This window comes from Eschscholzia californica, unplaced genomic scaffold (assembly GCF_041429995.1).
Source record: "Eschscholzia californica isolate CP2 unplaced genomic scaffold, dmEscCali1.0.p SCAF_5, whole genome shotgun sequence".
NCBI lineage: Eukaryota > Viridiplantae > Streptophyta > Magnoliopsida > Ranunculales > Papaveraceae > Eschscholzia > Eschscholzia californica.
The window spans coordinates 34,618,388-34,641,665 of NW_028238472.1; the positions used below are offsets into that span (position 1 = coordinate 34,618,388).

Consider the following 23,278-nt stretch of genomic DNA (forward strand, 5'->3'; position numbering starts at 1 on the left):
GCCAACTCGCCAGTATTTGAATAAACTAAAAGCTTCCATGGCTGAAAGAGCCAGTGCAGTAAGTGTAGGATATTGGATTGGTTGAGATGAAGAGGTATGAGCTTTTTCTAGGGTTAATTTTTTTTTGCATAAAATTTCTAGGGTTAACTTGCTGAAGTGAGAAAGGGGGTTTTTTAGGTGGTTGTTTTCTAGGTGGTTGTTAGGGTGGTGGTTGTCTTGGTGGTGAGTTGTTCCTGTCTCGGCGGTGGTGGTGGTGGTTTGTTTCGGTGGTGTTGTGGTGGTGGTGGTTTGTTCCGGTGGTGGTGGTTTGTTCCGGTGGTGGTGGTGGTTTGTTCCGGTGGTGGTGGTGGTTTGTTCCGGTGGTGGTGGTGGTTTGTTCCGGTGGTGGCTTGTTCATGTGCTGGTGGTGGTAAAATGTTGGGCTATATGAGAATATGTGTAATTTATAGGGTTATTAGTGTCATTTAACTCATTTCAGATTTGGGCTTCTGTATTCAGACTTGTTTTGAAGTTTGAAAAGTGTGAGCTACTTTTCAGCCTTTTCAGACATGAACACAATTCAGCCAACATTTCAGATTTTTTAAATAAGAAAAACAAACATCTGAAATCTGTTTCAGATCTGAATTTTTTAAAAAAACAAACAGCACCTAACGTTAAAACCTAACATAACAATCCTTTTCTCTCTCTCTCTCTCTCTCTCTCTCTCTCTTTCTCACACTCTCTCTCACTAGGTTCACAGCACAAATTCCATTGAGTGAAGCAAACTTGCGGCCATGGCTCCAGCAAATAAGAAGATGAAGACGAAGAAGAAGAGTAAGTACAGTCTTGAAGATCTTAAAACCCTAGGTCAACAACTTCTCTCATCAAAAGCTTACATCAATAACCTCTCTCTTCTTCTCACTTTCGTCTCTCCTTCATCTCGTGAACCTCAACATGTTCTTGAATCCATTCTATCTCTTCAATCTTTCTTCATCCCTCTCCTCCCCGACCTCCCTTCTTCTTCTTCTGCTAAGTCTTCAGTAATAGGCGAATCATCTAAAGACCCTGATTTTGTTTATAGAACATGGCTTCGATCGAAGTTTGATGAGTTTGTTATATCTCTTATTGCTATTACTGTTTCTAGTCAATCTGATGAAACCCTAATAGTAAGTTTCATCTTCCTTTTCCTCTTCATTGGTTTTTCTTTCATTATTCTTTGGTTTAACTTGTTTATCTAAATGTTTGAATTTTCAAATGTGTTTGTATTAGGATATTGCTTTGGATGCTATAATGGAATTTGTGAAGTTGGGAAAAGATGGGAGGTTTCAGTTTGCTATATATCGCAGGTTTCTCAAGACCATAGTAAGTTCACACATTTCCGGCAAGAACAATTCGATTTGGTGCCTCCTTCTCTGTTTCATGTTTGATAGTTATTTAAGGTCCATTCAGCTTTACCCTTTGATTCTTTCATACTTTTGGTGATTAATTAGTTGTTCATCAATTTCAGGTACATTCAACTCTACCCATTGACTCTTTCCTTGAAATGCTTGCTTCAAAGTTCTTTAAATATGTAGATGTTCGGTACGACAATTTTTCTTTGGTTTTTGGAAACTGATGTTTATATGATGAGAGTCTTTCTTTGATTATGATGTCTTCATCTAATATACTAGTGATTTTATGAAAGTTTCTCTTAGTGTTAGTTTGTCAAGCAAAAGCTTAGAGCTTTGAAATTATTGATTCGTATTACTTTAGAGACCTCTAAAATGATAATGAACAAGCTTTTGACACATCAAATATTTCCTGCTGCAGTTATTACACATACATTAGCATGGAAGAACTTGTTAAGAAGTTGGAACCCACAGGTACCCACTCCATGTACATTGTTGTGTTAAATTAGGACATGATGTCTTATTTATAGCGTTTTACATGAGTCATATCTTAAATCGTTCAGACTCATATGTTCTCTTCTTTCAATTTCACCTTTTTTTTGTCTCTTCGTTGAACTTGTTTGTTCCTTTCTGTGTGAGTGTAGATGATGGTGAACCTATTTCTAGATCAAGGTCGGTATAGTATTGTTCTCTCTCTCTCTCTCTCTCTCACACACACACACGCGCGCGCGCACACACACACACACACACACACGGCGCATACAAATTGTATTTGTTTAGCTGTGTTTATCATTTACATGTTAAGAGTTAATACCTAATCTTACTAAAATCTTTTATTTATGAAGCAATGCTGAACTTGTCATTCGCAAGATCCAGTATACTTTGTCACACATCCCTCCTCTAGTGAGTGAAGAAGGGGAATCTAACTATCAAATGTGGAGCAAGTTAGGTGTGTAACATTATTATCTTTGTGCTTTAACTTTCTTGGAAGATTTCTTTGAGCACGGTTTGTTGATTGAAAAAGACGAATGCCGCTTTAAGTAGGTTGAAAATTTTTCTAGTCTATCTTGATGGTTCTGGATAACTTTGTATACATCCCAGATCTTTGGTTGAACAACTCTTGTAACATTTTCTCCTAATGTACTTAATTCAGGATTGCTGTCTAAAGAAGATAATGGTAAAAGTTCAGATGATCTTCTACATGTGAAAGATAATCAACAGAAGGCAAAGAACCATAACAATGGCGTAAGTTCATTGTCTGCTTCAACTATTTTTCCCAATTTCCCTTAAGATTGTGAAATTTTGCACCCTTTCTGCAATGAACTTACTATTTGTTTGAGAAACTAAATGTCTATAAATTTCGAAAAAAAGATAAAATATTGTCTGTCACAAAAAATTGTCTACCAAAGGAAGAGGAATATATATTGTTGGTACTCACATCACAAGGATAATGGACCTAATGGTGGATACAACTTGGATATACCCATATAGGTCATTATTTGTGTTTGGTTGTAAAGGAATCCCCACATAGAACCTTTAAGAAATCTTCACGAAAATATTAGCAAAAATTCCTTAGAGGCAAAGATGTCTGGCTGTCAGGAATTATTAATCATTTGGTGTAAGTGTTAATTGAACAATTCTAATACCTAAAATTCCTAGGTTCAGAAGTACAACTTAAGTTTTATGGTCATAAACTTATGTTCAGATATCTCGTGCATTTGTGTGCAAGTATGAGTAGAAACTAAAACCAGTGAAAAACAACAGTTTCGTGATTTTGTAGTTTCCTTCATCTCTTAAACCCATGCTTTTATGGTTTATGATTTCCTCGACAAAGGAGGAATTTTTGGTTTTTCTGGCATCTGAAAGTTTGATGATTATTAGTGTTTCATTTTTCTTTATACAGGTCCTATCCACATCTCGAATTGCCAAAAAGGTGAAATCAAAGTTCACTGGAGCATGGTTGTCATTTCTTAGGTTAAAACTCCCTCTTGATTTGTACAAAGAGGTACGCTTTACAGATCCTTCTATGTTGATGCTCGTTGATTAATGCTTGATGAGTTATGTCCTTCCACGATTTCATTGATTGATGTTCTTTTACCCATCTACAATCCTTAAATTGTTTCAACTTTGGCAGCTAGAGATATTTTATTCATTTTTCTATTTGCAATTCGATGTTAGGATACTTCCATAGAAATCTAGGATTTTTGAGGTAATGCTTGAATAAAAAAATCAGAAAGCAAATAAGCGGAAATTAACAGTTACTATAAGCAGGTGAACCTCAAATCAGGATTAGGAAATACTGGAACTTTATCAGCCTGATAATTGAAAATATACTATAGTCTACTACATATACACTCTATTATAAAGGACGGTATAATAGAAGTCATGGGGAAAGTTATCACCTATTTATACTTTTTTCCCACTACTTAATGTCTAGTGAAGGTTTACTAATTACTCGCGTTGGCTTAGGATGATATTTGTTTGTAAAAGTATTTTGTTTCTCTTTTTAAAAATAAACATTCTCATGCTTTACTACTAACGACATCACCTGTTACTCAGGTTCTTGCTACTCTCCATCAGGAGGTTATTCCATATCTGTCAAACCCCATAATGTTATGGTAAGCTCACACCTTATTTTTGTTAAATATTTGTGTATGGATATGGATTCTTGAACTTCCTCGATATTGAGTAAAACCTGATCTTTCATTTCACAATGTGCAGTGACTTTTTAACGACATCATATGACATTGGTGGTGTTATAAGTGTGATGGCTCTAAGCAGTCTCTTCATTCTAATGACGCAACATGGCCTAGAATATCCCAAGTTTTATGAACAGCTTTATGCATTACTGGAACCTTCTATTTTCTTGGCAAAGCATCGTGCCAAATTTTTTGAGGTATTAGTTGCTGTTTGGTTCCTTGAGTGAACCTTGTTTTATCAGTAAATGACATAATGACTGTAGCGTATAAGAACAGAAAATCTAGAAAAAAAACAAGATCTTATATCGAACATGCATATTTGTTGTGTAACAAATACAATAAAGAAGCCGATAATTGACTTCAATAATTAACTATTTTGACCAAATAGCTTGATTGAAGTTCTATTTTGTGTTCACTGCCTCAAATATTTTTGAACTATATGCCTTCTGTAATCTGTAACATAACTTTCCGTTGATGCAGCTTCTGGACTCTTGCTTAAAGTCTCCACTTCTTCCAGCATATTTGGCTGCTGCATTTGCTAAGAAATTGAGTAGAATGGTGCTCGTAGTACCTCCTTCTGGATCATTACTTATTATTGCTCTCATTCACAATCTTTTGCGGAGACATCCTTCAATTAATTGTTTGGTCCATCAGGTAATCCAACACTTTTTACCTTTGAATAACATCAATCAGTACCCTTGCGGGTTGGGTTAGAATTTTGTAGTGGTGCGTTTTATTGGTCTTTTGGTTTTCATACTTGGGATCGATGCATGTGCCATGAGCCCATGATTGTTAGGTCCTAGTGTTGAACCATCTCTGACATTGTTTATTTTATTCGTCTGTAAGCTGCTAACCTTATAGTCTCTTCAATCATACAATTTGTTCATCCTTTGTAAGATTTGCATGCTAAATCTGATACGCCTGGTGACATCTTGTACTTAGTTTATTCTGGAATTTTTACATGCTTTTCTCTTGCTCTGAATAGTTTCCCCGAATTTTTTCGTGGTTGAGGAAATTTCTAAAACCTTTCTGCTTAATGAAATAATAAAGCTCTGTACTTCTGATTTACAACAGCAAGCTGATGATCAAGATGATAAAGATGTCTCGACAGAAGAAAATGAATCAAAAACTGCTAAAGAGTCCGATGCCAGCCTAGACACAACCAGTAAAAGACTAGGCATTGATCTTTTCGATACTACAGCGAAGGATCCTGCAAAGTCTAATGCCTTGAGTAATTCTCTATCCTACTTGTTATAACTTGATTGTCTTGCAGTGATTATATAAATAATTTCTATTGTGGGTACATATATTTATCTATATATTGTGTTCTTTTTTTGAAACTTTGAATGAATATATTAAAGGAAAAGTATTTACAATGCTGTGAGGACATCTACGTAAATATTGTTCTGAACTAATTCCCCAAACATTTGAAAATGTTTTACAAATTTCACAAAAGAAGTATCAAGCTGATACTTGTGCTTGGAACAGGAAGTTCTCTCTGGGAGATAGATACCCTTCGCCACCATTACTGTCCAGCTGTTTCAAGGTAATCGTGTTCGATCAGCGACTCTCTTTACATATTATTGATGTTAGTCTCATTAATTTTATTATTCCTATTGGAGATGTTATCAGTACTATGTTCTTACACCTTTCCTTTTCTAGATTTGTGATGTCACTCGAAAATGACTTAACAGTTAGAGCCAAAACTACTGAACTTAATGTCAAGGATTTCAGCTCCGGTTCATACGCCACGATATTTAGAGAAGCGGTAAGATCATATTATGTCATTTTTATCTTTCAGAATATTATCACCGGGCTGAGTTCATAGGACTATAGTTTCAGTTTACCCATCTCAGAGTCAATTATCTATCTCTTGTTACTTGGGGAAGATCGAATTATCCGAGTTTTTGCAAGTCTGATCGTGCCTAAAACTGAACTAAAAATCGTTCCTTTCGTTTAGATATTTTGACATTCATGACGCTACTCAAAATCGACTATATTCTAAATGTAAACTGCATTTGGATGGGGTGAGTCTGCTTCTTTGCCTTCATTATTGAATTATTCAAATTTGAAATTTCAGACAGGAAGGAGGATAAAACAAGTCCCACTGGCATTCTATCAAGCTACTCCAACGTCTCTCTTCTCAGAGTCTGATTTTCCTGGGTGGACTTTCAAACTCGACGACAGCAAAAAACTTGAAAATGGGAATGCTGAAAGTGAGGAAGATGGTCACAAGTCTGCAAAGCGACAGCGGGCGGAAAGCTCTTGAACTTAATCCAAATGCCATTGTGGGCCTGAAATTTTGTACTTTAGTAGCTTTTCTTTTTCTTAATGTCGAAAATATAGTCAATTTTGTATGAGAAAATTACCGATATTTAATGTTGCAGGTGTTATTCAAATGATATAACATTGCAGGTGTTCTTTAAATGATATTCGAGTTTTCGATACCTTTTAATATTGTGCGCCTGAGTACTAGTTAAAGAAAAGACTAGGAAAACGGTTTAAGAAGGCGGAAGAGTAGTTAACATGTCTTAACTGCCGATTAGTATAGTGTTTTATGAGTTTTGATGGCCTTTAAGGGCTTTTTCAATCTGTTTAGTCACAAATCTTACTAGTTTTCGAAGAATAACAAAGTTACAAGTTTTTTCCTGTGGAATATGGAATGGGAAGGGGAACTTCTCCAAAGATTGGACATTAAAGTTATGGACGTTATGTTATGGTGAAGGTATTATGTTATAAACAATTCAAATGTTAATTTATCAGGGAGGAAGTAAAAACTTGTATGTAATAATCCCCCAACATATTCAAGGAAATTTGATACGACATATTCATGGCAAAATTGGAAACAACGGGTGAAATGGACGGCAACAGTTGTCCAAGTGGTTGATATGGTTGACACAAACTAAAAAACTTTGGAAGTTCCAGGTTGGATTCGAAGAGGAGGTGAAGTCCCATAGTTTTGGAAACAATTTATGGAGTAAAAAATTGAGCAAATGATGAGGACAACCTAACCAGATCAGAGGAGGTGGCGCCACCAGGTGACGATTGCGTTATGGAAATGGTTAAGAGTAGTTGGGTAACCGGTTTAGTCAAGGAGACAATTGGCATTAGGGTTGGGAATCGGTCCGGACGGGCAGTCCACGGACAGACTTGATCCCGGTCCGGACGGAACGGACAAAAGTCCACAGTGTCTATTTGGACTGGCGGACTAAACGGGCGGACTAAACGGAAATTTCAGCTCGAAATGTCCGCCCGTGTCCGTTTTATCCATCCGGACATGCCGGACACCGGTCGGTCGGGCTTCGGGTATTCAGAATTAAGAAAAATACAAAGATGCGAAAATTTTGGAGTTTATTGAAGGCTGAAGACCTGAAGTTACAAATTAACAAACTATACAATTGGAACTATACTACTTAAAACAAACCATAAAAGTTTTTAGTCGATTAACTCATCATTTGGCACACTTTGGTCATGAGGTTGAGTATTGTAGAACGACACTAAGTGTTGATGTATAGATTAAAAACTTTGACACGCCATTATGTTGCCACTGAATCCGACCTTTAGTCGACCGATGACCCTCATAGGCTTCAAAATTTCAATCAAATATCAACACAAATGCCGACTTCAAATCAAACTCATGAAGCCCAACGGCCTGACTCAAGTATCAAACCATCAGAATCGAGAGTATGAAGATCCAACAATACTGGAGCTCCATACAAAGTAAAATTCAGAAAATTACATATTTAAAGTCAGCAAAAAAGAGCACAACAGCAGTGCTGCAGCTAGCAACAGAAAAAATCTATCAAATTTAAACACTAAGTAGTGAGAAGCAGTCTAAACTCTAAAGTCAGCAAAAAAGTGAAGATCCAATCCAGCAAAACAACAATTAGCACAAGAGAGCTTCCATCAACCATCCAACACCAGTAGGAACAGACTTAAGAGAGCAACAGTGAGCACAACAGCATTGGGCTGCCATCAACCCATCAAACATGCAAGCAAACAAAGAGAGGCAATAAGATTGACAATAAATGAAATGAAACTAAAAGGATGAAAACATTGAAGAGAAAGTAACCTTTTTTCAAGCTCGACTTGCTTGTGTCGTAGGAGAAGAAGATGAAGTTTCATCTTCATCGTCCTTGTACTTAGCCTCATCAAAAGGGTCCAATGGCTTAAACACATGAGCATACCTAACCCTGCACCAGTCTTTAAGAACTACACAACATTCTAACATTTCTGGTGTCAAGTTACTACGATAATTTCCGAGTATTCTTTTGCCCATTGAAAATGCCGACTCAGAAGCAACAGTCGACACCGGAACAGCAAGTACGTCCCGAGCAATAGTGGAAAGAACATGATACCTTTTCTAATTTTCTCTCCACCAATTGAGCACACTAAATTTAGACATATCATCAATAGCTGGTTCAGGTTCAGATTTATACCTGTAAAGCCCTTCGGAGGCAGCAACAAGTGGGTCTCGTCGACCTCTATTAATACTCTCCCAAAAGATACCACGACCAGAGGAAGTAGGTACAACAGAAATAGGCTGAGAAGAAGCAGAAGTATTAGCAATAGAGGATTGTAATCTATCATTCATAGCAGCAGTGTACTCAGCAAAAAGTGCATCCAAATGACCCATAATTTGGCCCATTTGAGTCGGAGTACACTTAAGAGAATAGGCAGATGAAATAAAACAATCATAAAGAGCATCCAACACAAGCTCGACCCTAGTTTTTATCCTCTGATCGAGTACACATGCAATACCAAATAAAGTAGGAGTTCCCTCCCAATACTTCACAAACTTAGCCTCCATGGCAGCCACAATCCCACCAAACAAAGGGTTGTCTCTATTTTCTTTAAAAACAACACCAATCTCAAGCAAGTGTTCAAGAACATGGCAACTGGTAACATACGATACACCAGAAAAAAACTTGGTTGCTTCATAAAAGGGTTTCAAAAATTTACATAACAAATCAGCATATAACCAATCTTCGGAAGTCAGAGGAAAATGACAACTCCTATCAGACAGGAAAACAGTAAGTACGTCCTTGTAAGGGAGAATTCCACTTAACATCAAATAGGTGGAATTCCACCTATGCTTCACATCTAATTGTATTTTTTTCTTCTTCATACCAAGTGAAACTCATAGAGTATTAAACTGATCAGTACGTGGATCATTGACCCTAATAAACTCCATGTTACTTTTCAAATGTTGTAACATTTGAGAAAACTCAAGAACTTTCAAACCATCTTGCACAACCAAGTTAAGAATGTGACAACAACCTCTAACATGAAACAAGTCACCATGAAGAGGTAAATGGGGTAGAAGACTCCTTAGCTTAGTAATAGAAACATAGTTTGAACTTGCATTATCCAATGAAAGACAAATTAGTCTATCTGTTATTCCCCAATCAGAAGCCAACTTCTCAAGCAAAAGTTGAGAAATATTATCCCCACTATGAGTTTTGTGCATTAAAGTGTACGCTAGGATTCTCTTTTGCAAATTCCAATCAGAATCAATAAAGTGGCCAGTAATGGACATGTAATACAATTTCTGATTCGACTTCCAAAGGTCAGAAGTCAAGGAGATCCGGCTAGAAGAGGCCTTCAACATAGTTTTCAGATTTTCCTTTTCTTCATCGAAAAAGAATTGTAGTCTGTTTCTAAGAGTGCCACGAGAAAACCTCGTATATGAAGGATGAAAACTATCATTGATAGTATATTCCACAAATCTATTCTCGACAAATGAGAATGGAAGTTCATTCATGACGGTCGTCCTAATCATGTTGTCTCGAGCTCGAGACTTAGAATACTTAAAAGTAGTCATAAGGCCTGTTCGGTCAGAAGACAAAGTGGACCGTTTCAATTCAACCTTATGAACTTTGGCACACTTATCATTATGCCTACGAAAAGGTGTTGTGCCATGATCAGACTTAGGATCTTTTATAACTCCGCATAACTTGCATCGAGCCATTTCCTTTTCTCTTTCAGGGTTATTAGGGTCAGGCACATTAAAAAGGTCCCACCGTTCCCATACATTAGAAGTTCTCTGTTTTTTTTTTCTGAACCTTCAGATAATGCATCAACTGCAACAGCAGCATTAATAACAGAAGGCACAGTAACTGGAAGAATACATATTATTGTTTTTTTTTGTTGAAAGTAATACATATTATTGTTTTTCTTTGTTGAAAGAATACATATTATTGTTGCTAGTACTTCTTTTATCTTTTTTTTTTGTTGTTGAAAGGAAATACATTAACATTAAGAGTCTATTACAGTATCCAAAGTACAAACACAAAATAACAATACATAAAGTAGTAAACCAAAATAACAAAGCTGAAGAAGTGCAGAAAAGAACTTCGCTTTGTATAACATTCTTCATTCTGTGAGTTGCAAGGCTGGCTTCTCTTCTTAAGCATGAAGAAAACTTTGATCATGAGAGTCCGTCTGGTTGTATTAAAGATAAAACCCTTACCTAACTTCTGGTAACACTTAACATGTATTAAACATACACCCATAGTTTCAAGAAGAAACAAAGGTGTCTGCAAGATGGAACCATAGAATGATTCCGGGGTATCCCGCCAGTATTCTCCATATTCAGAGACCGTATCTGATCGAATTCTACAAAGTAGACACAGGTCAGACACCTGGAAATTGAGATCGCCGTTATAGCCCAAGTATAAATACTCCGCTAATCCGACAAATGCACGCAATAAAATTGCGAAGAAAAGGGGAGGAAGTGAACATGTTACAGAAATAGTCAACATGGTTAAATCTATAAGGTCACCACAGCCCAATCCTATCATCAAAATGTGAGTAAGAGTATAAACAAGAGAAACTTCATGATGAGGATAGAGATTTATATTCGAAGTCTTGTGTCGGCCTGGGTCAAACGGAAAGTTAAGATGAAAGAAATTTATTTCAGACCTGATTGAAAGGCATAAGGGTTCGGCAAGAGGATGATTAGTGATCTTAACCTTATGCCAGATAATCAAGATGAACACGAGCTTAACTCTGCTCATAGAACTAAGATCGTACAGCAACAAAAGATAAACGATAATAAAAAATAAAACCGGATCTGTGATTAAGGATAACAGTGGAGAAATTATATGCTACTTGAAAAGTATACGATTAAATCGATATTGTGTTGTAGAACCTTAAAGTACAACTGCCTAGTAACTATTAAAAGGTGAAAAGGGGGAAATACTGCCATGATTCAAATACGAGTCAACTCCAACCACCGATTTTCGCGGCACACTGATGTTGTTGGCTCTTAGTTCATGTTCCTGGTTGATGAAAGTGAGATATTTATTGCTGATTTTTGTGTTTGAGGCTTTGATTTGATCTTTTTTGGAGTAATTTGGTAATCTGAGTTAGAATAGCTAGTTGCATGTGAGTTTTGTGGTTAGATTGATAGGATTTGAATGGAGATTATTGAGATTTAGGGTTTTCGTTTTGGGTGAAAAGGGGGTGGAAAACGGGACATTCTCTCTCCTCATTCACTTCTATTCCCTATCTATATGGTAACTAGTACTTCTTTTATCATTTGATATTAATATACCATTTTCATTATTTTTGTTCATAAAATAGAAACCACCAAAACGTCTATGAAAATTGCTCATTTTTTAATTGACAAATCTAACTATTTTATTTTTGACATTAAAATCCACTAAAATGTATTTCAACAAAAAAAAAAGAATCCACTAAAATGTCAATGAAAGTCCAAATCCACCAAAGTCCATGAATCTGTAAATGTCTCTGATATTGGTTCCAATGTCACAATGCTTAGAGCATCTCCAATGCAACACTCAACTTACAAAACTCAATTTGACACATAGGACTACTTGAGTTTTTGACAAAAAACACTCTCCAATGCCACACTCAACTAGAGTCTCAATATGATGTGGCAACAATAAATATTGAGATACTCAAAAGAAAACTCAATTGTTGAGTTTTCTTTTGAGTATCTCAACATTTATTGTTGCATCTCAATTGGTCCACATCAACATTTTATATATTAAAATAAGGCCAGCGCTTTGGGGAAAGCTAAATAGTTTCCGGGGTGTGAAGTTTTGGGTGGAAACGAAAAAATATTAGAGATTTTTTTATTTTCCCTAAACAACCAAATCCTTTTCAGCTTCTTCTTCCTTTCTCTGGCGACTCCACCATCTCCGACGACTCCATCTCCGGCGATAATATTTTTTTTATTCTCCTCTCCATCTCCGGCGAAGGGGAGGAGCACCGGAGGTCTGGTTTCCAGACGAGCCTGGTTTGAACAACCAGACGAGCCTGGTTTGAACAACCAGACGCGTCTGGTTTGAACAAACCAGACGAGCTCCGTTGTTCAAACCAGACGAGCTCCGGCGAAGGGGCTCCTCCCCTTCGCCGGAGACATTGAGAAGAAAGATAGAACAAGAGAAGAGAGAGAAGAGAGAGAGAAGAAAGAGAGAAGAGAGGGAGAAGAGAGAGAAAGAGAAGAGAGAGAAGATGATGAAGTCGCCGGCAACATCCGCCCGACGACTTTTTCCGGCGACATTAAAGGGGTGTTTGGTTTAACTTTTTTTGTTTTCCACCGTCTTCCCTGGAAACTTTAATGTTTTCCCCAAAACAGTGGCCTGAAATAAGAACCAAAAGTAAATCTAAAGCAAATGTTGAATTTTTTTGAGTGTTGCATTGGAGATGAATTTTGAATTGAGTATCTAAATAGTGCAACATAGGAAAGAGAAACTCAACTCATACTTGACGCATTGGATTAATTAAGTTTTTGTTGAGTGTTGCATTGGAGATTAGGGGTGGGAATCGGTCTGAACCGGTCGGTATTGGACTCTAACTTCATCGAACCGGTAGACTCAGACATAAACTGTTCGTGACCACCTATTTACTCGGGCGGACTCGGACGGTCACTCTTCAGAATTCTTTGTCCATTGACCGTCCTAGACCGTTTATTTTACCGGGCCAGTCGAACACCGGATGGTCTTGGTCCGAGTTTTCCAATAAAATTTGATTCAATTCAGAATTTTATTTTTATTACCACAAACAAAATTACTTACAAATGAAGATGTTTAACCACGAAATCAAAAATAAATATAAAAAAAGAAAAAAACACAGTTGATCATCATTTGATAAGATATAATTAAGTCATGTACTAATGTTTGGTCTTCTAGAGGACTGTATGACTATAGTCAACGACCATCATATATTCACATGTCTATAAAATTCAACAGTCAACTTCTAAAAATGAGGCGAGTTTAGTCGGTCAACCTATTTGGTCACTCGTACCGGTCGGTTATTTGGACGGTTTATATTGGTCGGTCGGTTAGCGGTCGGTCCTTCGACATAAAATTTTGACCGTGACCGTCCGCCAATTCCTTCGGGCCGGTCGGACACTGACCGTTATGACCATCGAGTTTCCATGGAAACTTTTTATCTCGGTCGAACGGGTCGGATAGCGGTCTGCCGGATCTTTTTCCCACCCCTAAATGGAGATGCTTAGAGGAGAATAATTGGGACGGTGAAGAGAAATTTTTGGGGTGAAGGTAACCCAAGTCCGAAGTAGCACTCAAAGCATCTCCTATGACTATGTTGATATAAATCCGATAAATCAAAACTGAGGCGAAGTTTTGTTCATCGGCGGCAAAATTCGAAGCTGAAAACGAAAATGTTGCAGAATAAATCATTCGTCAGAAAAACAAAGCAAGGCAAAGTTTTAAAGGTAGTGTTTATCAATTTCCATTTCCAAACCCTAAACCCCAAATTTCTGTTATTATTTTCTTCTCTACTTGTTCAAAGATTTTAAACTTTCTCTTTCACTATTGTTATTGTTGTCGTTAAATTCCAGGTTGTGAGGGAACATTACTTAAGAGATGATATCTATTGTGGAGCTTCTATATGTAAAGTTTGTGATAACAAGGAACCTCGTTTAACTTCATCTTCTTCTTCTTCTACTATTCTCATTGTTGATACAAATGTTGTTCTCAATCAGGTAACTTGCTTTCTTTTTTCCCGAGGGACTTCTTCTTTTTCAAAGATTTAGGTTTTATGATATTTTTGTTTTGATATGTTTCAGATTGATTTGCTTGAGAATCCGGCTATGGATGATGTTGTTGTTCTTTCAATTGTGTTGGAAGAAGTGAAGAACAAGAATTTATCTGTTTATAATAGATTAAGGACTCTTTGCAGCAACTCTCTTCGAAAATTTTTCGTCTTTTCAAATGAACATCATAAGTGAGCTGAAATTTATATTAGTTATGTTTTTAGTTCAATTTTGTTTGAAGTTTGGGCAAATTTATACTTTAGTTTAATCTTGATAGGGATACATATATCAAGGCCATGGTTGGGGAGAGTCCTAATGATAGGAATGATAGAGGTAAGTTTGGTTATGTCTCTTGTTAATTTCATCATCTTAATGAAGGATATCATGTGGAAGGACCAAACGAAGTTGTTTAGTAAAATGTTAATAAATTGATTCTATTATTACTATGTTCAAATGGTCATGATAAAGAAAAAAAATGAAACCTTTTACTGGAAAACATAGTTTTTGTGGAAGCTATTGATAATTTGATATAAGTCTCATAATTGACAAGATATTTTGATGAGACTCTTTTGTTATTCAGCAATCCGCGTTGCAACTGATTGGTATCAACGCCATCTTGGTACTAGTGTACGCGTCTTACTAATCACCAACGATAAGGAGAATAGGAGGAAGGCGACTGAAGAGGGCATTGCTGCAGAGACAGGTATCATACTAAGTTTCTTTTTGCCATTTCATTTGGCTCCCCTATCAAGTCCTATCTCTCATTTGGTCTCTTATGACATTATTGATTATTTTCAGCAGTACAATGTTAAGAAGTTCACTTGTTAATTATCCCTGTTTTCAGTCGAAACGTATATCAAATCACTAGATCGACCAGATTTACTGGATCTAGTTGTGCAACCAATCTCTGGAGATGTAGAAATGGAAGAAGTTGAAGATATGAGACCTTCAAAGAGAAAAGCCATTTATACCGAGGTATGACTGTTTTCAGGTGCATCTAGTTTCTTTTTTATGGTACATTGCCATATTGTTGTAACTTCTTGTTGTTAAATTCTACTTCTTTAGATTGGCAATGGATAAAACCTAATGACCTTTGCTTAGTCAGCTAGATATTTTATCTCGGTTATAAGAGTTGTCTCATTTTCTACTCCAGCACAAACCCTTGTCAGAAATTACTTCTGGCTTGCATCGTGGAATTTTTCATCAAGGAAAACTTCGTGTCAACCGCTACAATCCCTCTGAGGCCTATGTTGGCAGTGAGAGCATCGGTGAAATAATAATTCATGGACGGAGTAACATGAATAGGGCTTTTGATGGTGATATAGTGGCAGTGGAGCTCTTGCCAAAAGATCAATGGCATGAGGGAACGTCTCTTTCGTTAGCGGATGATGGTACGCTGAACATATATTGAGAAATTTCATTCCAAATGTTTACATTTTCAAATGAAGTCGTTTTTGACAATGAAAGCAAGTTTTTGCCAAATGTTATTTTCACTTCTGTTATTGTCGTTCATGGCATGCCGAATTGTATGTCAAATTGGTGTAGTGCCTATAACGTTCATCTGTGAGTTGTAATTATTGGTGATTGTTATCTTGACTCTGTCACGTTTCTTCCATCCGAGAATATTTTCATTTATGTCAATCCAATTTATTGATAAACAACTTTTTTTTCCGTATTACCGTTAAAAATAAATTCAGATAATGGAAATTTATAGATTAAACCAAATTTGTTTTTATAAGCAAGCACTCTCAACTATTGTGGTACTGGTTGGTTGAATCATTTTATGGTTGTTATAGTTCACTATATTCTAACTAGACCAAGGTAAAAGATTAAACTAGATGTTATATCAAGTTATCGAAGTGCTTTTGGTATCCCATATTTTGTTGCCAGTGTGGGGAAGTTTGCAAAACGATGTTGGAAATACTTTTTCTTGGTATGTCTTCCAAGGAGACTTTTTAATTGATCTTGGTTCCTTGTTCTGCTGCCTTTACTTTCAGAGGATGAAGAGGAAGATGTCCATTTAGTTCCAAACAGCGCTGATGATGCTCCTAGAAATATAAATGTTGCACAAGGTTCTTCTGACACGGATGTTGGTTCATGTCGTACATCTGGGCGTGTTGTTGGTATTATAAAGCGTAATTGGAATTCGTAAGTCAATATTACTTTTATATTATATTTTTCAAATAAAATTATTTATATATCTTGGGTAGACTTTTCTGCATTTTTATAGTCAAGTACTAGAGTCGGAAACTTTGTTGATATTTCGTTTCATTTTTTACTTTTCAAGAATTATTATACTTTACAGAGCAGGTATTTATTAATGTTATTTTGAAAATGTAAAATATTCCAAAATCCCAGGGTATGTGTTTAACTTTTGTTTTCGTTGTATCAAACAGACTTGCCCCATGAGTTGATGCATTTAACGTAGTTTTACAATCGAAAGGAAAACATCCAGTTTCAAAACTTTTTGACTTCTATCTATATTTTAGTATATTTAGACAAACATTCTTGGTTTATAGTTACATGATTTCCTGCAGTTATTGTGGTTCTTTGGAGCCAATGCCGATGCCGGCAGCTACTGGGGGTGTTGCACATGCATTATTTGTATCTAAAGATCGTAGAATTCCTAAGATTCGGATTCAAACTCGACAGCTTGGTAATCTTTTAGATAAGAGGATTATTGTGGCTGTTGATTCTTGGGATTATTTATCTCGGTATCCATCTGGTCATTATGTACGAACGATAGGTGAAATTGGTGACAGAGAGACCGAAACTGAGGTAAACTGTAAACTGATTCTAGTTGTGTATTGAATCCTTGAATTTCTATGAAGGCGGATCTTTCTCTATCATTGGTGAATAAAATCTCCCCCACAGATAAGTTGGCCAAGTTTACAATGCTTGGTATTCAAAGGTTTTCTTTTGACTGAATAATCGTTTTCATTGTCAGGTTGTCTTGATCGAGAATGATATAGATTCTAGGCCATTTTCTGCACAAGTACTGTCTTGTTTGCCACCTTTACCTTGGTCAGTGACGTCGGTAGATCTAGAAAATCCTAACAGGCAAGATCTTCGGCACTTGCGTGTATTTAGTGTTGATCCTCCAGGTATGGAACTGTCTTATGTATTGTGCTTTTCTTCTTTGAATATCCCCACATTTGTTAACCCATTATAATAACAATTCTAAAAATAATTACCATTTTATTATTATTATTATTATTATTATTATTTATTTACAATTTTTGCTACTTTTGTTTATTATTTTGTTGTTGATGCCCTTTTGCAAGTGATCTATGAATTTCTTAAATGTTACTTCTAAGAAGTAATCTTAAATCTTAATTTACAACACCTCTGGTTGGTGCAGGCTGCAGAGATATCGACGACGCACTTCACTGCACACCCTTATCCAATGGACATTTTGAAGTTGGAGTCCGTATCCTATTGCACCTTTCTTTTTAATTATATCTTTCTCCGTCTCTTTTTAAGAAATATACCTCTCTCTGGACCTGAAAGTCGCCAGAGTACTACGTACTCATCTTCACATTTTTCTCTTTTCTTTGTGACCTTGTTATTTGTTGTAAAATTTTGAAGCCTCTATGTGAATCTTAAACAACATTATACAGATATTGCTGATGTCACAAATTTCGTGCACCCTGGTACTCCTCTTGATGATGAAGCTACACAAAGGGGAACATCAGTCTATCTTGTTGAGCGCCGCATCGATATGCTTCCTAAGCCTCTAACAGAAGGTACATGTTCTTTTGGCTACACATGTTACACATACCAGTATTGAAGAGTATATCAATAAGTCTTTTTGTTACTATGTTCTTTGAAATAGTAAGTTTCTTTTTGCAGATATATGTTCTCTTCGATCTGACGTGGAGAGGCTGGCCTTTTCTGTTATTTGGGTATATGCTTTAACCATTTTAGGTTTCTAGATAATATGGACTAAAAATAAGTAAAATATAAAACACCTCATTTCAAAAGCATGATATATTTTCAGATATGGACGTTGTGGTTCTCTGCTGCAAAAAAATTTGGCTGGAATGATTCTTAATACGTTCAACATCACATATATGATGTCGGTTTAAACTCGCTTTCTAGGGATGGTGCGCTCTGGGTTTTTTTTTCAAAAGTAATTCGCAGTTTAAAAAAATAAATGGATGCCTTCTCTTGAGTTATTCCTTCTCCGAAATTGAATTTAAGAAAGAGGTCGATTTAGGGTTCTGTAGTCATGATACCTTTTGATTTTGATAGAGTCAGGGGTCTAATAATGACCAAGCGAGAGAAATTATTACAATGTAGTGACTTCTTCAACATCCTACCCTAGCATTGTCTTTATTCATGTGTTCTTTCTTTTCAAAGCTTCGAACAATTTCCTGAATTGGTTTTTATGTAGAATAGTTTGTTGTCGTGGACTTACATTTGTATTTCCTCTGATTTCAGGAAATGACACCTGAAGCAGAGATTATTTCTACTAAATACACAAAAAGTGTTATCAAGTCCTGTGCTGCATTATCTTATATTGAAGCTCAAGCCAGGATGGATGATAGGTGGTTAACTTATGTTCTTTCTTCTTCTTTTTATCTGTTTTTCTTGGCATTCTTTGATAACCCCGCATTTTCAAGTTCAATTTGCACTGTTGATATTCCTAAGCAATTCGAGTTAAACTTCGCCACTTAATATTATAAGGACATTCCGGATTATATTACATAGTATTTTACTTATGCTCCACTTTTCAACTTTTGAGAAAAGCAACCAAGATATCAGCACCAATATCAATCAGTTGAAACAACATTAACTGTATACTTGGATGCAAACTGATATTCTTTTCCTGCTTTCCTGATTTAATTAATTTCCGTTCGCCGATGTGAACCAGTAGTCTCATAATTTTTCCTTTCAAGTTCTGTAGCAGTTCATTTTCAATATCCTTCTCAGTTCTTTCTCTAACCATTGTAAATTTCATTATATGACATTTGCAGCCGCCTTATGGACCCATTAACTACCGATCTGCGAAATATGAACGCATTAGCGAAGGTATGCTTGTATGACAGTTGAGTGGTGCTTACTTACAGTTTTATTATGTGGAATTCCATATCATATAATTTTAACAAAATGTTAATACAGATTATGAGGCTCAGACGTATCGAAAGAGGAGCTCTAACTCTAGCTTCTGCCGAAGTTAAATTCCAAATTGACACTGAAACCCACGATCCTATGGACATTGGTATGTGATTTTAAGATAAATAAAATGCGGTAGTGCCATAATGCCATTAGTTCCACATGTACAACGTAACGTAAGTAACTACTGTGGCTGAAATTTGCTTACCCTTTCTAACTTGTGATATGAGTACATGTGATTCAAGTGGCACTCATAAATAAGAAAACTCCCATCTATTAGATAAGAAAACTCCCATATATTAGATAAGAAAACTCCCATCTTTCCATGCTCGAAACCTTTCTTTGAGGCAAAAGACATTCCAACAACCACAACATGTGCTAACTGAATGCTACCCAAAGCTGTCTGCAGTTGAGTTGAGATATATCATATATTTTGCTTCAGAATGGGGAACTTCTTGGTTGCCCGATCCCAAATCTGATAGGCTCAGTAGAATAGTCCCATATGAGAAAAGGGTACTCGAACCGAGCATACAACATCTAGATCATCTCAACTCGTTCCCCATTGGTTTTGAGTTGGACGACCACAAACTTAACAAGTTACACTGCAGTCTGCGATGTTGTGAATATATTTCTCAGGATTAATATCAATTTGGGTGTATCCCAAACTATGGATCTCATGTTACGTTTCTAGGACGACAGTAATTGAATGCTAGAATAAATAATTATTTGTTTCCATCTCCCCTTTGACAGTATGTCGTGAAAGAGTGAGTTTCGGCATAGTTCTCTTAACTTCTACCTGCAAACGATTTTATCCGTAGACTCATAGAGCTCATGGTCCTTTCGTATAGGTTTTGTTATTGTGTACCACTGCCGTTTCTTGGAAATTTACGAAGTGTACATCCTGAATGTGCAACTGATAAGGCTATTGCTTCCGTTTAATACTTCATACTTTGCTTCTTGTAGTTACAAAATGGTCTGAGATTTCATTTCATATACTATCACCAGTACAATGTATTGCTTAGATTTACTTCATTTATCTATTTATTTCTTAATTCTACTGGTTTCCACAGGAATGTATCAAATTCGAGAGGCTAATCAGATGGTTGAGGAGTTTATGCTTGCTGCTAATATTTCAGTTGCAGAAAAAATCTTGAAACATTTTCCTGTGTGTTCACTACTCAGGTACAGTGCTAATTACTTACCTCGTCATGCTACACACTCTGAAGGTTTGGTTCTGTTGCGTTTTGCCCTACTGGGAAATTGATTGGTAGACTTGAAGAAGCAATCTTTGAAATCAATTTTTTTTTTAAAATAACTATTCCATAATTTCATTGGTGCACATTCAGGTAAGATGACCTATACACAATGAATTCAAACAAAAATTAGTGGCTATATGCCTCTTTCAGCCTAAAGGAATTGTCCACTTTTCTGAGCTTCTTTTGTTATTCTTAATATGTAACTGAACTTAGTTTGACATGGATTCAGGCGTCATCCAAGTCCAACCAAAGATATGCTTGAGCCTTTGCTGCGTACTGCAACTGCTGTTGGTCTGGGATTGGACGTGTCATCTTCAAAAGCTCTCGCTGATTCACTCGATCGTGCTGTGGTAAGATAAATCCCAGTTCAACAATATCCTCCAAGCGTTACTTAAAGTGGTCAACTTCATAATGTCTTTTACGTTTTAGAAATGGGTATCTTCCGTTTTATCATCAGAAGTTGTCTATAATTGAATAAATTTACTCAAATATAAAAGATATTCTACAGGCTGATGATCCATATTTTAATAAACTTATCCGGATATTAGCAACTAGATGCATGACGCAGGTAAAATTTCCACACATAGCACAACTAAGCTCTAATTACAATTTAGACTCGTTTTTTTTAGCGTTTCTGACCTGTTCATTTTTTCCCTGGTTTACACATTTAGGCAGTTTATTTCTGTAGTGGGGATCTCACTCCTCCAGAATTCTTGCATTATGGTCTTGCGGCTGCTCTTTACACTCATTTCACTTCTCCAATTCGAAGATATGCAGGTTAGTAATTAGCTTATCAATAAAAATAAAATTTCCGGCCTTAAAAACGCCTTCTGATATCATATGCATCTTGTACTTGAGATTTGATAATCCGAGTTGGTAACCTTCACTTTCGTGCAGATGTCATTGTGCACAGGTTGCTTGCCGCAGCTTTGGGGATTTACAAGCTTCCACCAATATTCCAAGACAGGCCTCGACTTACCAGCATTGCTGACAGTAAGATAATGTTTCTGTCAAAGCCTTTTTTTTACTTCTTGCGCACAGAAGGCCATAATATAGTGCAGATTCTTGATTCCCCTTTCCTCGAGTTTATGTCACTTGTTGCTATGCACATTACTGATGCTTGCCATATTCCAAATTATGTTTTTTTATTCGTTTCAGTTTTTCAGAATTTACTAAATCCAAATTATGCATATATGGCTCTTTCCAGATTTAAATTATCGTCATAGGAATGCCCAGATGGCAAGTCGGACCTCAGTTGAGCTGCATACACTCATCTTTTTCAGGAACCGGTGTGTTTCACCTCATCTCATCTCTCTCTCTCTCTCTCTCTCTCTCTCTCTCTCTCTCTCTCTCTTATATCTCTGTCGTCTAAATCTCTTTTATATATGTCTCTCTCATCTAAATCTCTTTTATCTCTCTCTCTCTAAGTAGAATTTGTCTTTTTTCTTGCAGGCCTACAGATACTGAAGCAAGAATAGTGAAGATAAGATCCAACGGTTTTATTGTCTTTGTGCCCAAGTATGCTTTCTATAATTTCTTTTAATCTTTTCCTCACAACCATTTAAATGGCCAATGTATCAAACTACGGGAATATTATGGGATTCTAATACTGCACTTGAGAGAAACCAGAATGTACTACAGTAATATACTAATATATTGATAGGAGGCGAGCTCCAATTGCTTAAAGCAATTAGAAGTTTAGCCCAGCCTGCTGCCTGCTTCAATCGCTTAAAGCCCGAAGGAGAAGACTAACCTGCGAACTGAACCATAATGTCGAAATACATATTTGTAAAATAGCTTGATGCCTGACCCTTGAATGTCTTCTTATATTTTGAAACTGATGACTATAACATTGTTGAAATGTCACAGGTATGGTATAGAAGGGCCAGTGTACTTAACATCGAGAGAAGTGAAGGGTGGAGGAGAATGGTTTGTGGATGAGGAGCATCAGAAGGTAAGGAAGATGGATGGTAGCATTAGTTATAGCGTTTTACAAGCAGTCAGAATTCACATGGAAGTTGTCGAACCACAACCCAATCGACCGAAGCTCCAACTCACTCTCATTTAGAAGATAAGTATTCATACTCCCCTCAAAACTTGTTCAATTGAAACAGAAGAAATCAATACATGGAATCCATAGAAAGTTTTTATAGTTTCGGTAACCTGCAAGTAAAACTTCAGTAAGTAGTAATCAGCTCCAACCCTTTTGTCTTATCACAGGGTTGAAGTATACCACCTAATTAATATGTATTCTGTTCATCTTACTGAGAAGTTAAGTTTATCGTAAGAATTACGAAATTGCATTGGAAACCACGGCAAATTCTGTTTCAGTTATCTGCTAGCATTTGTTTGTAGCATTGTACCAGAAATTACAGTTGTTTATATCATGCCGAGTTTGCGATATGCTTATACCAGGTTGGAATTGTATTTTCTCTCACTCTCTATACTATTTTTTTTTGAGAATTCGACTACGGTCTACGTTAGTCGTTACAAGGCATTGATGCATCATGGTGATGTAATGAGCACGATAACTGCCTAATTTAAACTGAGACAGAAAGAGGTCTGAAGCCCGACAAATTTTTACATTATTCATAGCCTAAATTACATAGGATAAATCTTTGATGGCAACTGCTTCCACCGAGACTCGATCCCACGACCTCATGGTCTTAAGAGGGGTGTCCAACTGTTACACCAGAGGATGGTGGACCTACTACTATTATTTCTATTATTCCCTTTGAAGTTATTCCGTTGTTTGGCCTGTTATGGCCGGCCTGCAGTTGTTTTTGTATGGTAAACTACACAACACTT

At 36.5% G+C, this 23,278-nt stretch overlaps 2 protein-coding genes and 1 long non-coding RNA gene across 3 annotated transcripts; 2 read left to right on the plus strand and 1 right to left on the minus strand.

Moving 5' to 3' along the window:
- Positions 1-647: 647 nt before the first annotated feature.
- LOC147538803 (protein NUCLEOLAR COMPLEX ASSOCIATED 4-like) lies at positions 648-6,521 on the plus strand. Its single transcript, XM_086644070.1, has 15 exons — positions 648-1,145; positions 1,249-1,341; positions 1,487-1,560; positions 1,789-1,841; positions 2,012-2,039; positions 2,213-2,316; positions 2,521-2,612; positions 3,271-3,372; positions 3,927-3,985; positions 4,089-4,263; positions 4,547-4,720; positions 5,141-5,297; positions 5,555-5,612; positions 5,729-5,834; positions 6,147-6,521. Exons 1-15 carry the CDS (start codon positions 774-776, stop codon positions 6,333-6,335), a joined length of 1,836 nt encoding a protein of 611 aa, XP_086500196.1. The 5' UTR covers positions 648-773; the 3' UTR covers positions 6,336-6,521.
- A 971-nt stretch (positions 6,522-7,492) lies between these two features.
- Positions 7,493-10,191, minus strand: LOC147538804 (uncharacterized). Its single transcript, XR_015226451.1, has 2 exons — positions 8,139-10,191; positions 7,493-8,035 (listed from the first exon to the last, which is right to left on the minus strand). It is a non-coding gene; the product is annotated as an uncharacterized LOC147538804 (long non-coding RNA).
- Positions 10,192-13,503: 3,312 nt separating this feature from the next.
- On the plus strand, positions 13,504-22,871 carry LOC147538805 (exosome complex exonuclease RRP44 homolog A-like). Its single transcript, XM_086643396.1, has 24 exons — positions 13,504-13,775; positions 13,902-14,045; positions 14,130-14,287; positions 14,374-14,429; positions 14,677-14,799; positions 14,941-15,071; positions 15,250-15,487; positions 16,094-16,244; positions 16,634-16,874; positions 17,044-17,200; positions 17,458-17,526; positions 17,717-17,842; positions 17,949-18,001; positions 18,540-18,646; positions 19,076-19,130; positions 19,221-19,320; positions 20,285-20,396; positions 20,700-20,820; positions 20,979-21,038; positions 21,142-21,247; positions 21,368-21,463; positions 21,678-21,759; positions 21,923-21,988; positions 22,340-22,871. The coding sequence occupies exons 1-24, from the start codon at positions 13,722-13,724 to the stop codon at positions 22,536-22,538; spliced, it is 2,805 nt and encodes a 934-aa protein (XP_086499522.1). The 5' UTR covers positions 13,504-13,721; the 3' UTR covers positions 22,539-22,871.
- Positions 22,872-23,278: the final 407 nt, after the last annotated feature.

Bases quoted from the DNA above. Each gene is read 5' to 3' on its own strand.
- LOC147538803 (XM_086644070.1), top strand. From the start codon at position 774: ATGGCTCCAGCAAATAAGAAGATGAAGACGAAGAAGAAGAGTAAGTAC. The intron at 1,561-1,788 runs GTACGACAATTT...TTCCTGCTGCAG, and splicing joins TTTAAATATGTAGATGTTCG to TTATTACACATACATTAGCA. The intron at 5,298-5,554 runs GTAATTCTCTAT...TGCTTGGAACAG, and splicing joins TGCAAAGTCTAATGCCTTGA to GAAGTTCTCTCTGGGAGATA.
- LOC147538805 (XM_086643396.1), top strand. From the start codon at position 13,722: ATGTTGCAGAATAAATCATTCGTCAGAAAAACAAAGCAAGGCAAAGTT. The intron at 15,072-15,249 runs GTATGACTGTTT...TTTCTACTCCAG, and splicing joins GAAAAGCCATTTATACCGAG to CACAAACCCTTGTCAGAAAT. The intron at 20,821-20,978 runs GTAAGATAAATC...GATATTCTACAG, and splicing joins ATTCACTCGATCGTGCTGTG to GCTGATGATCCATATTTTAA.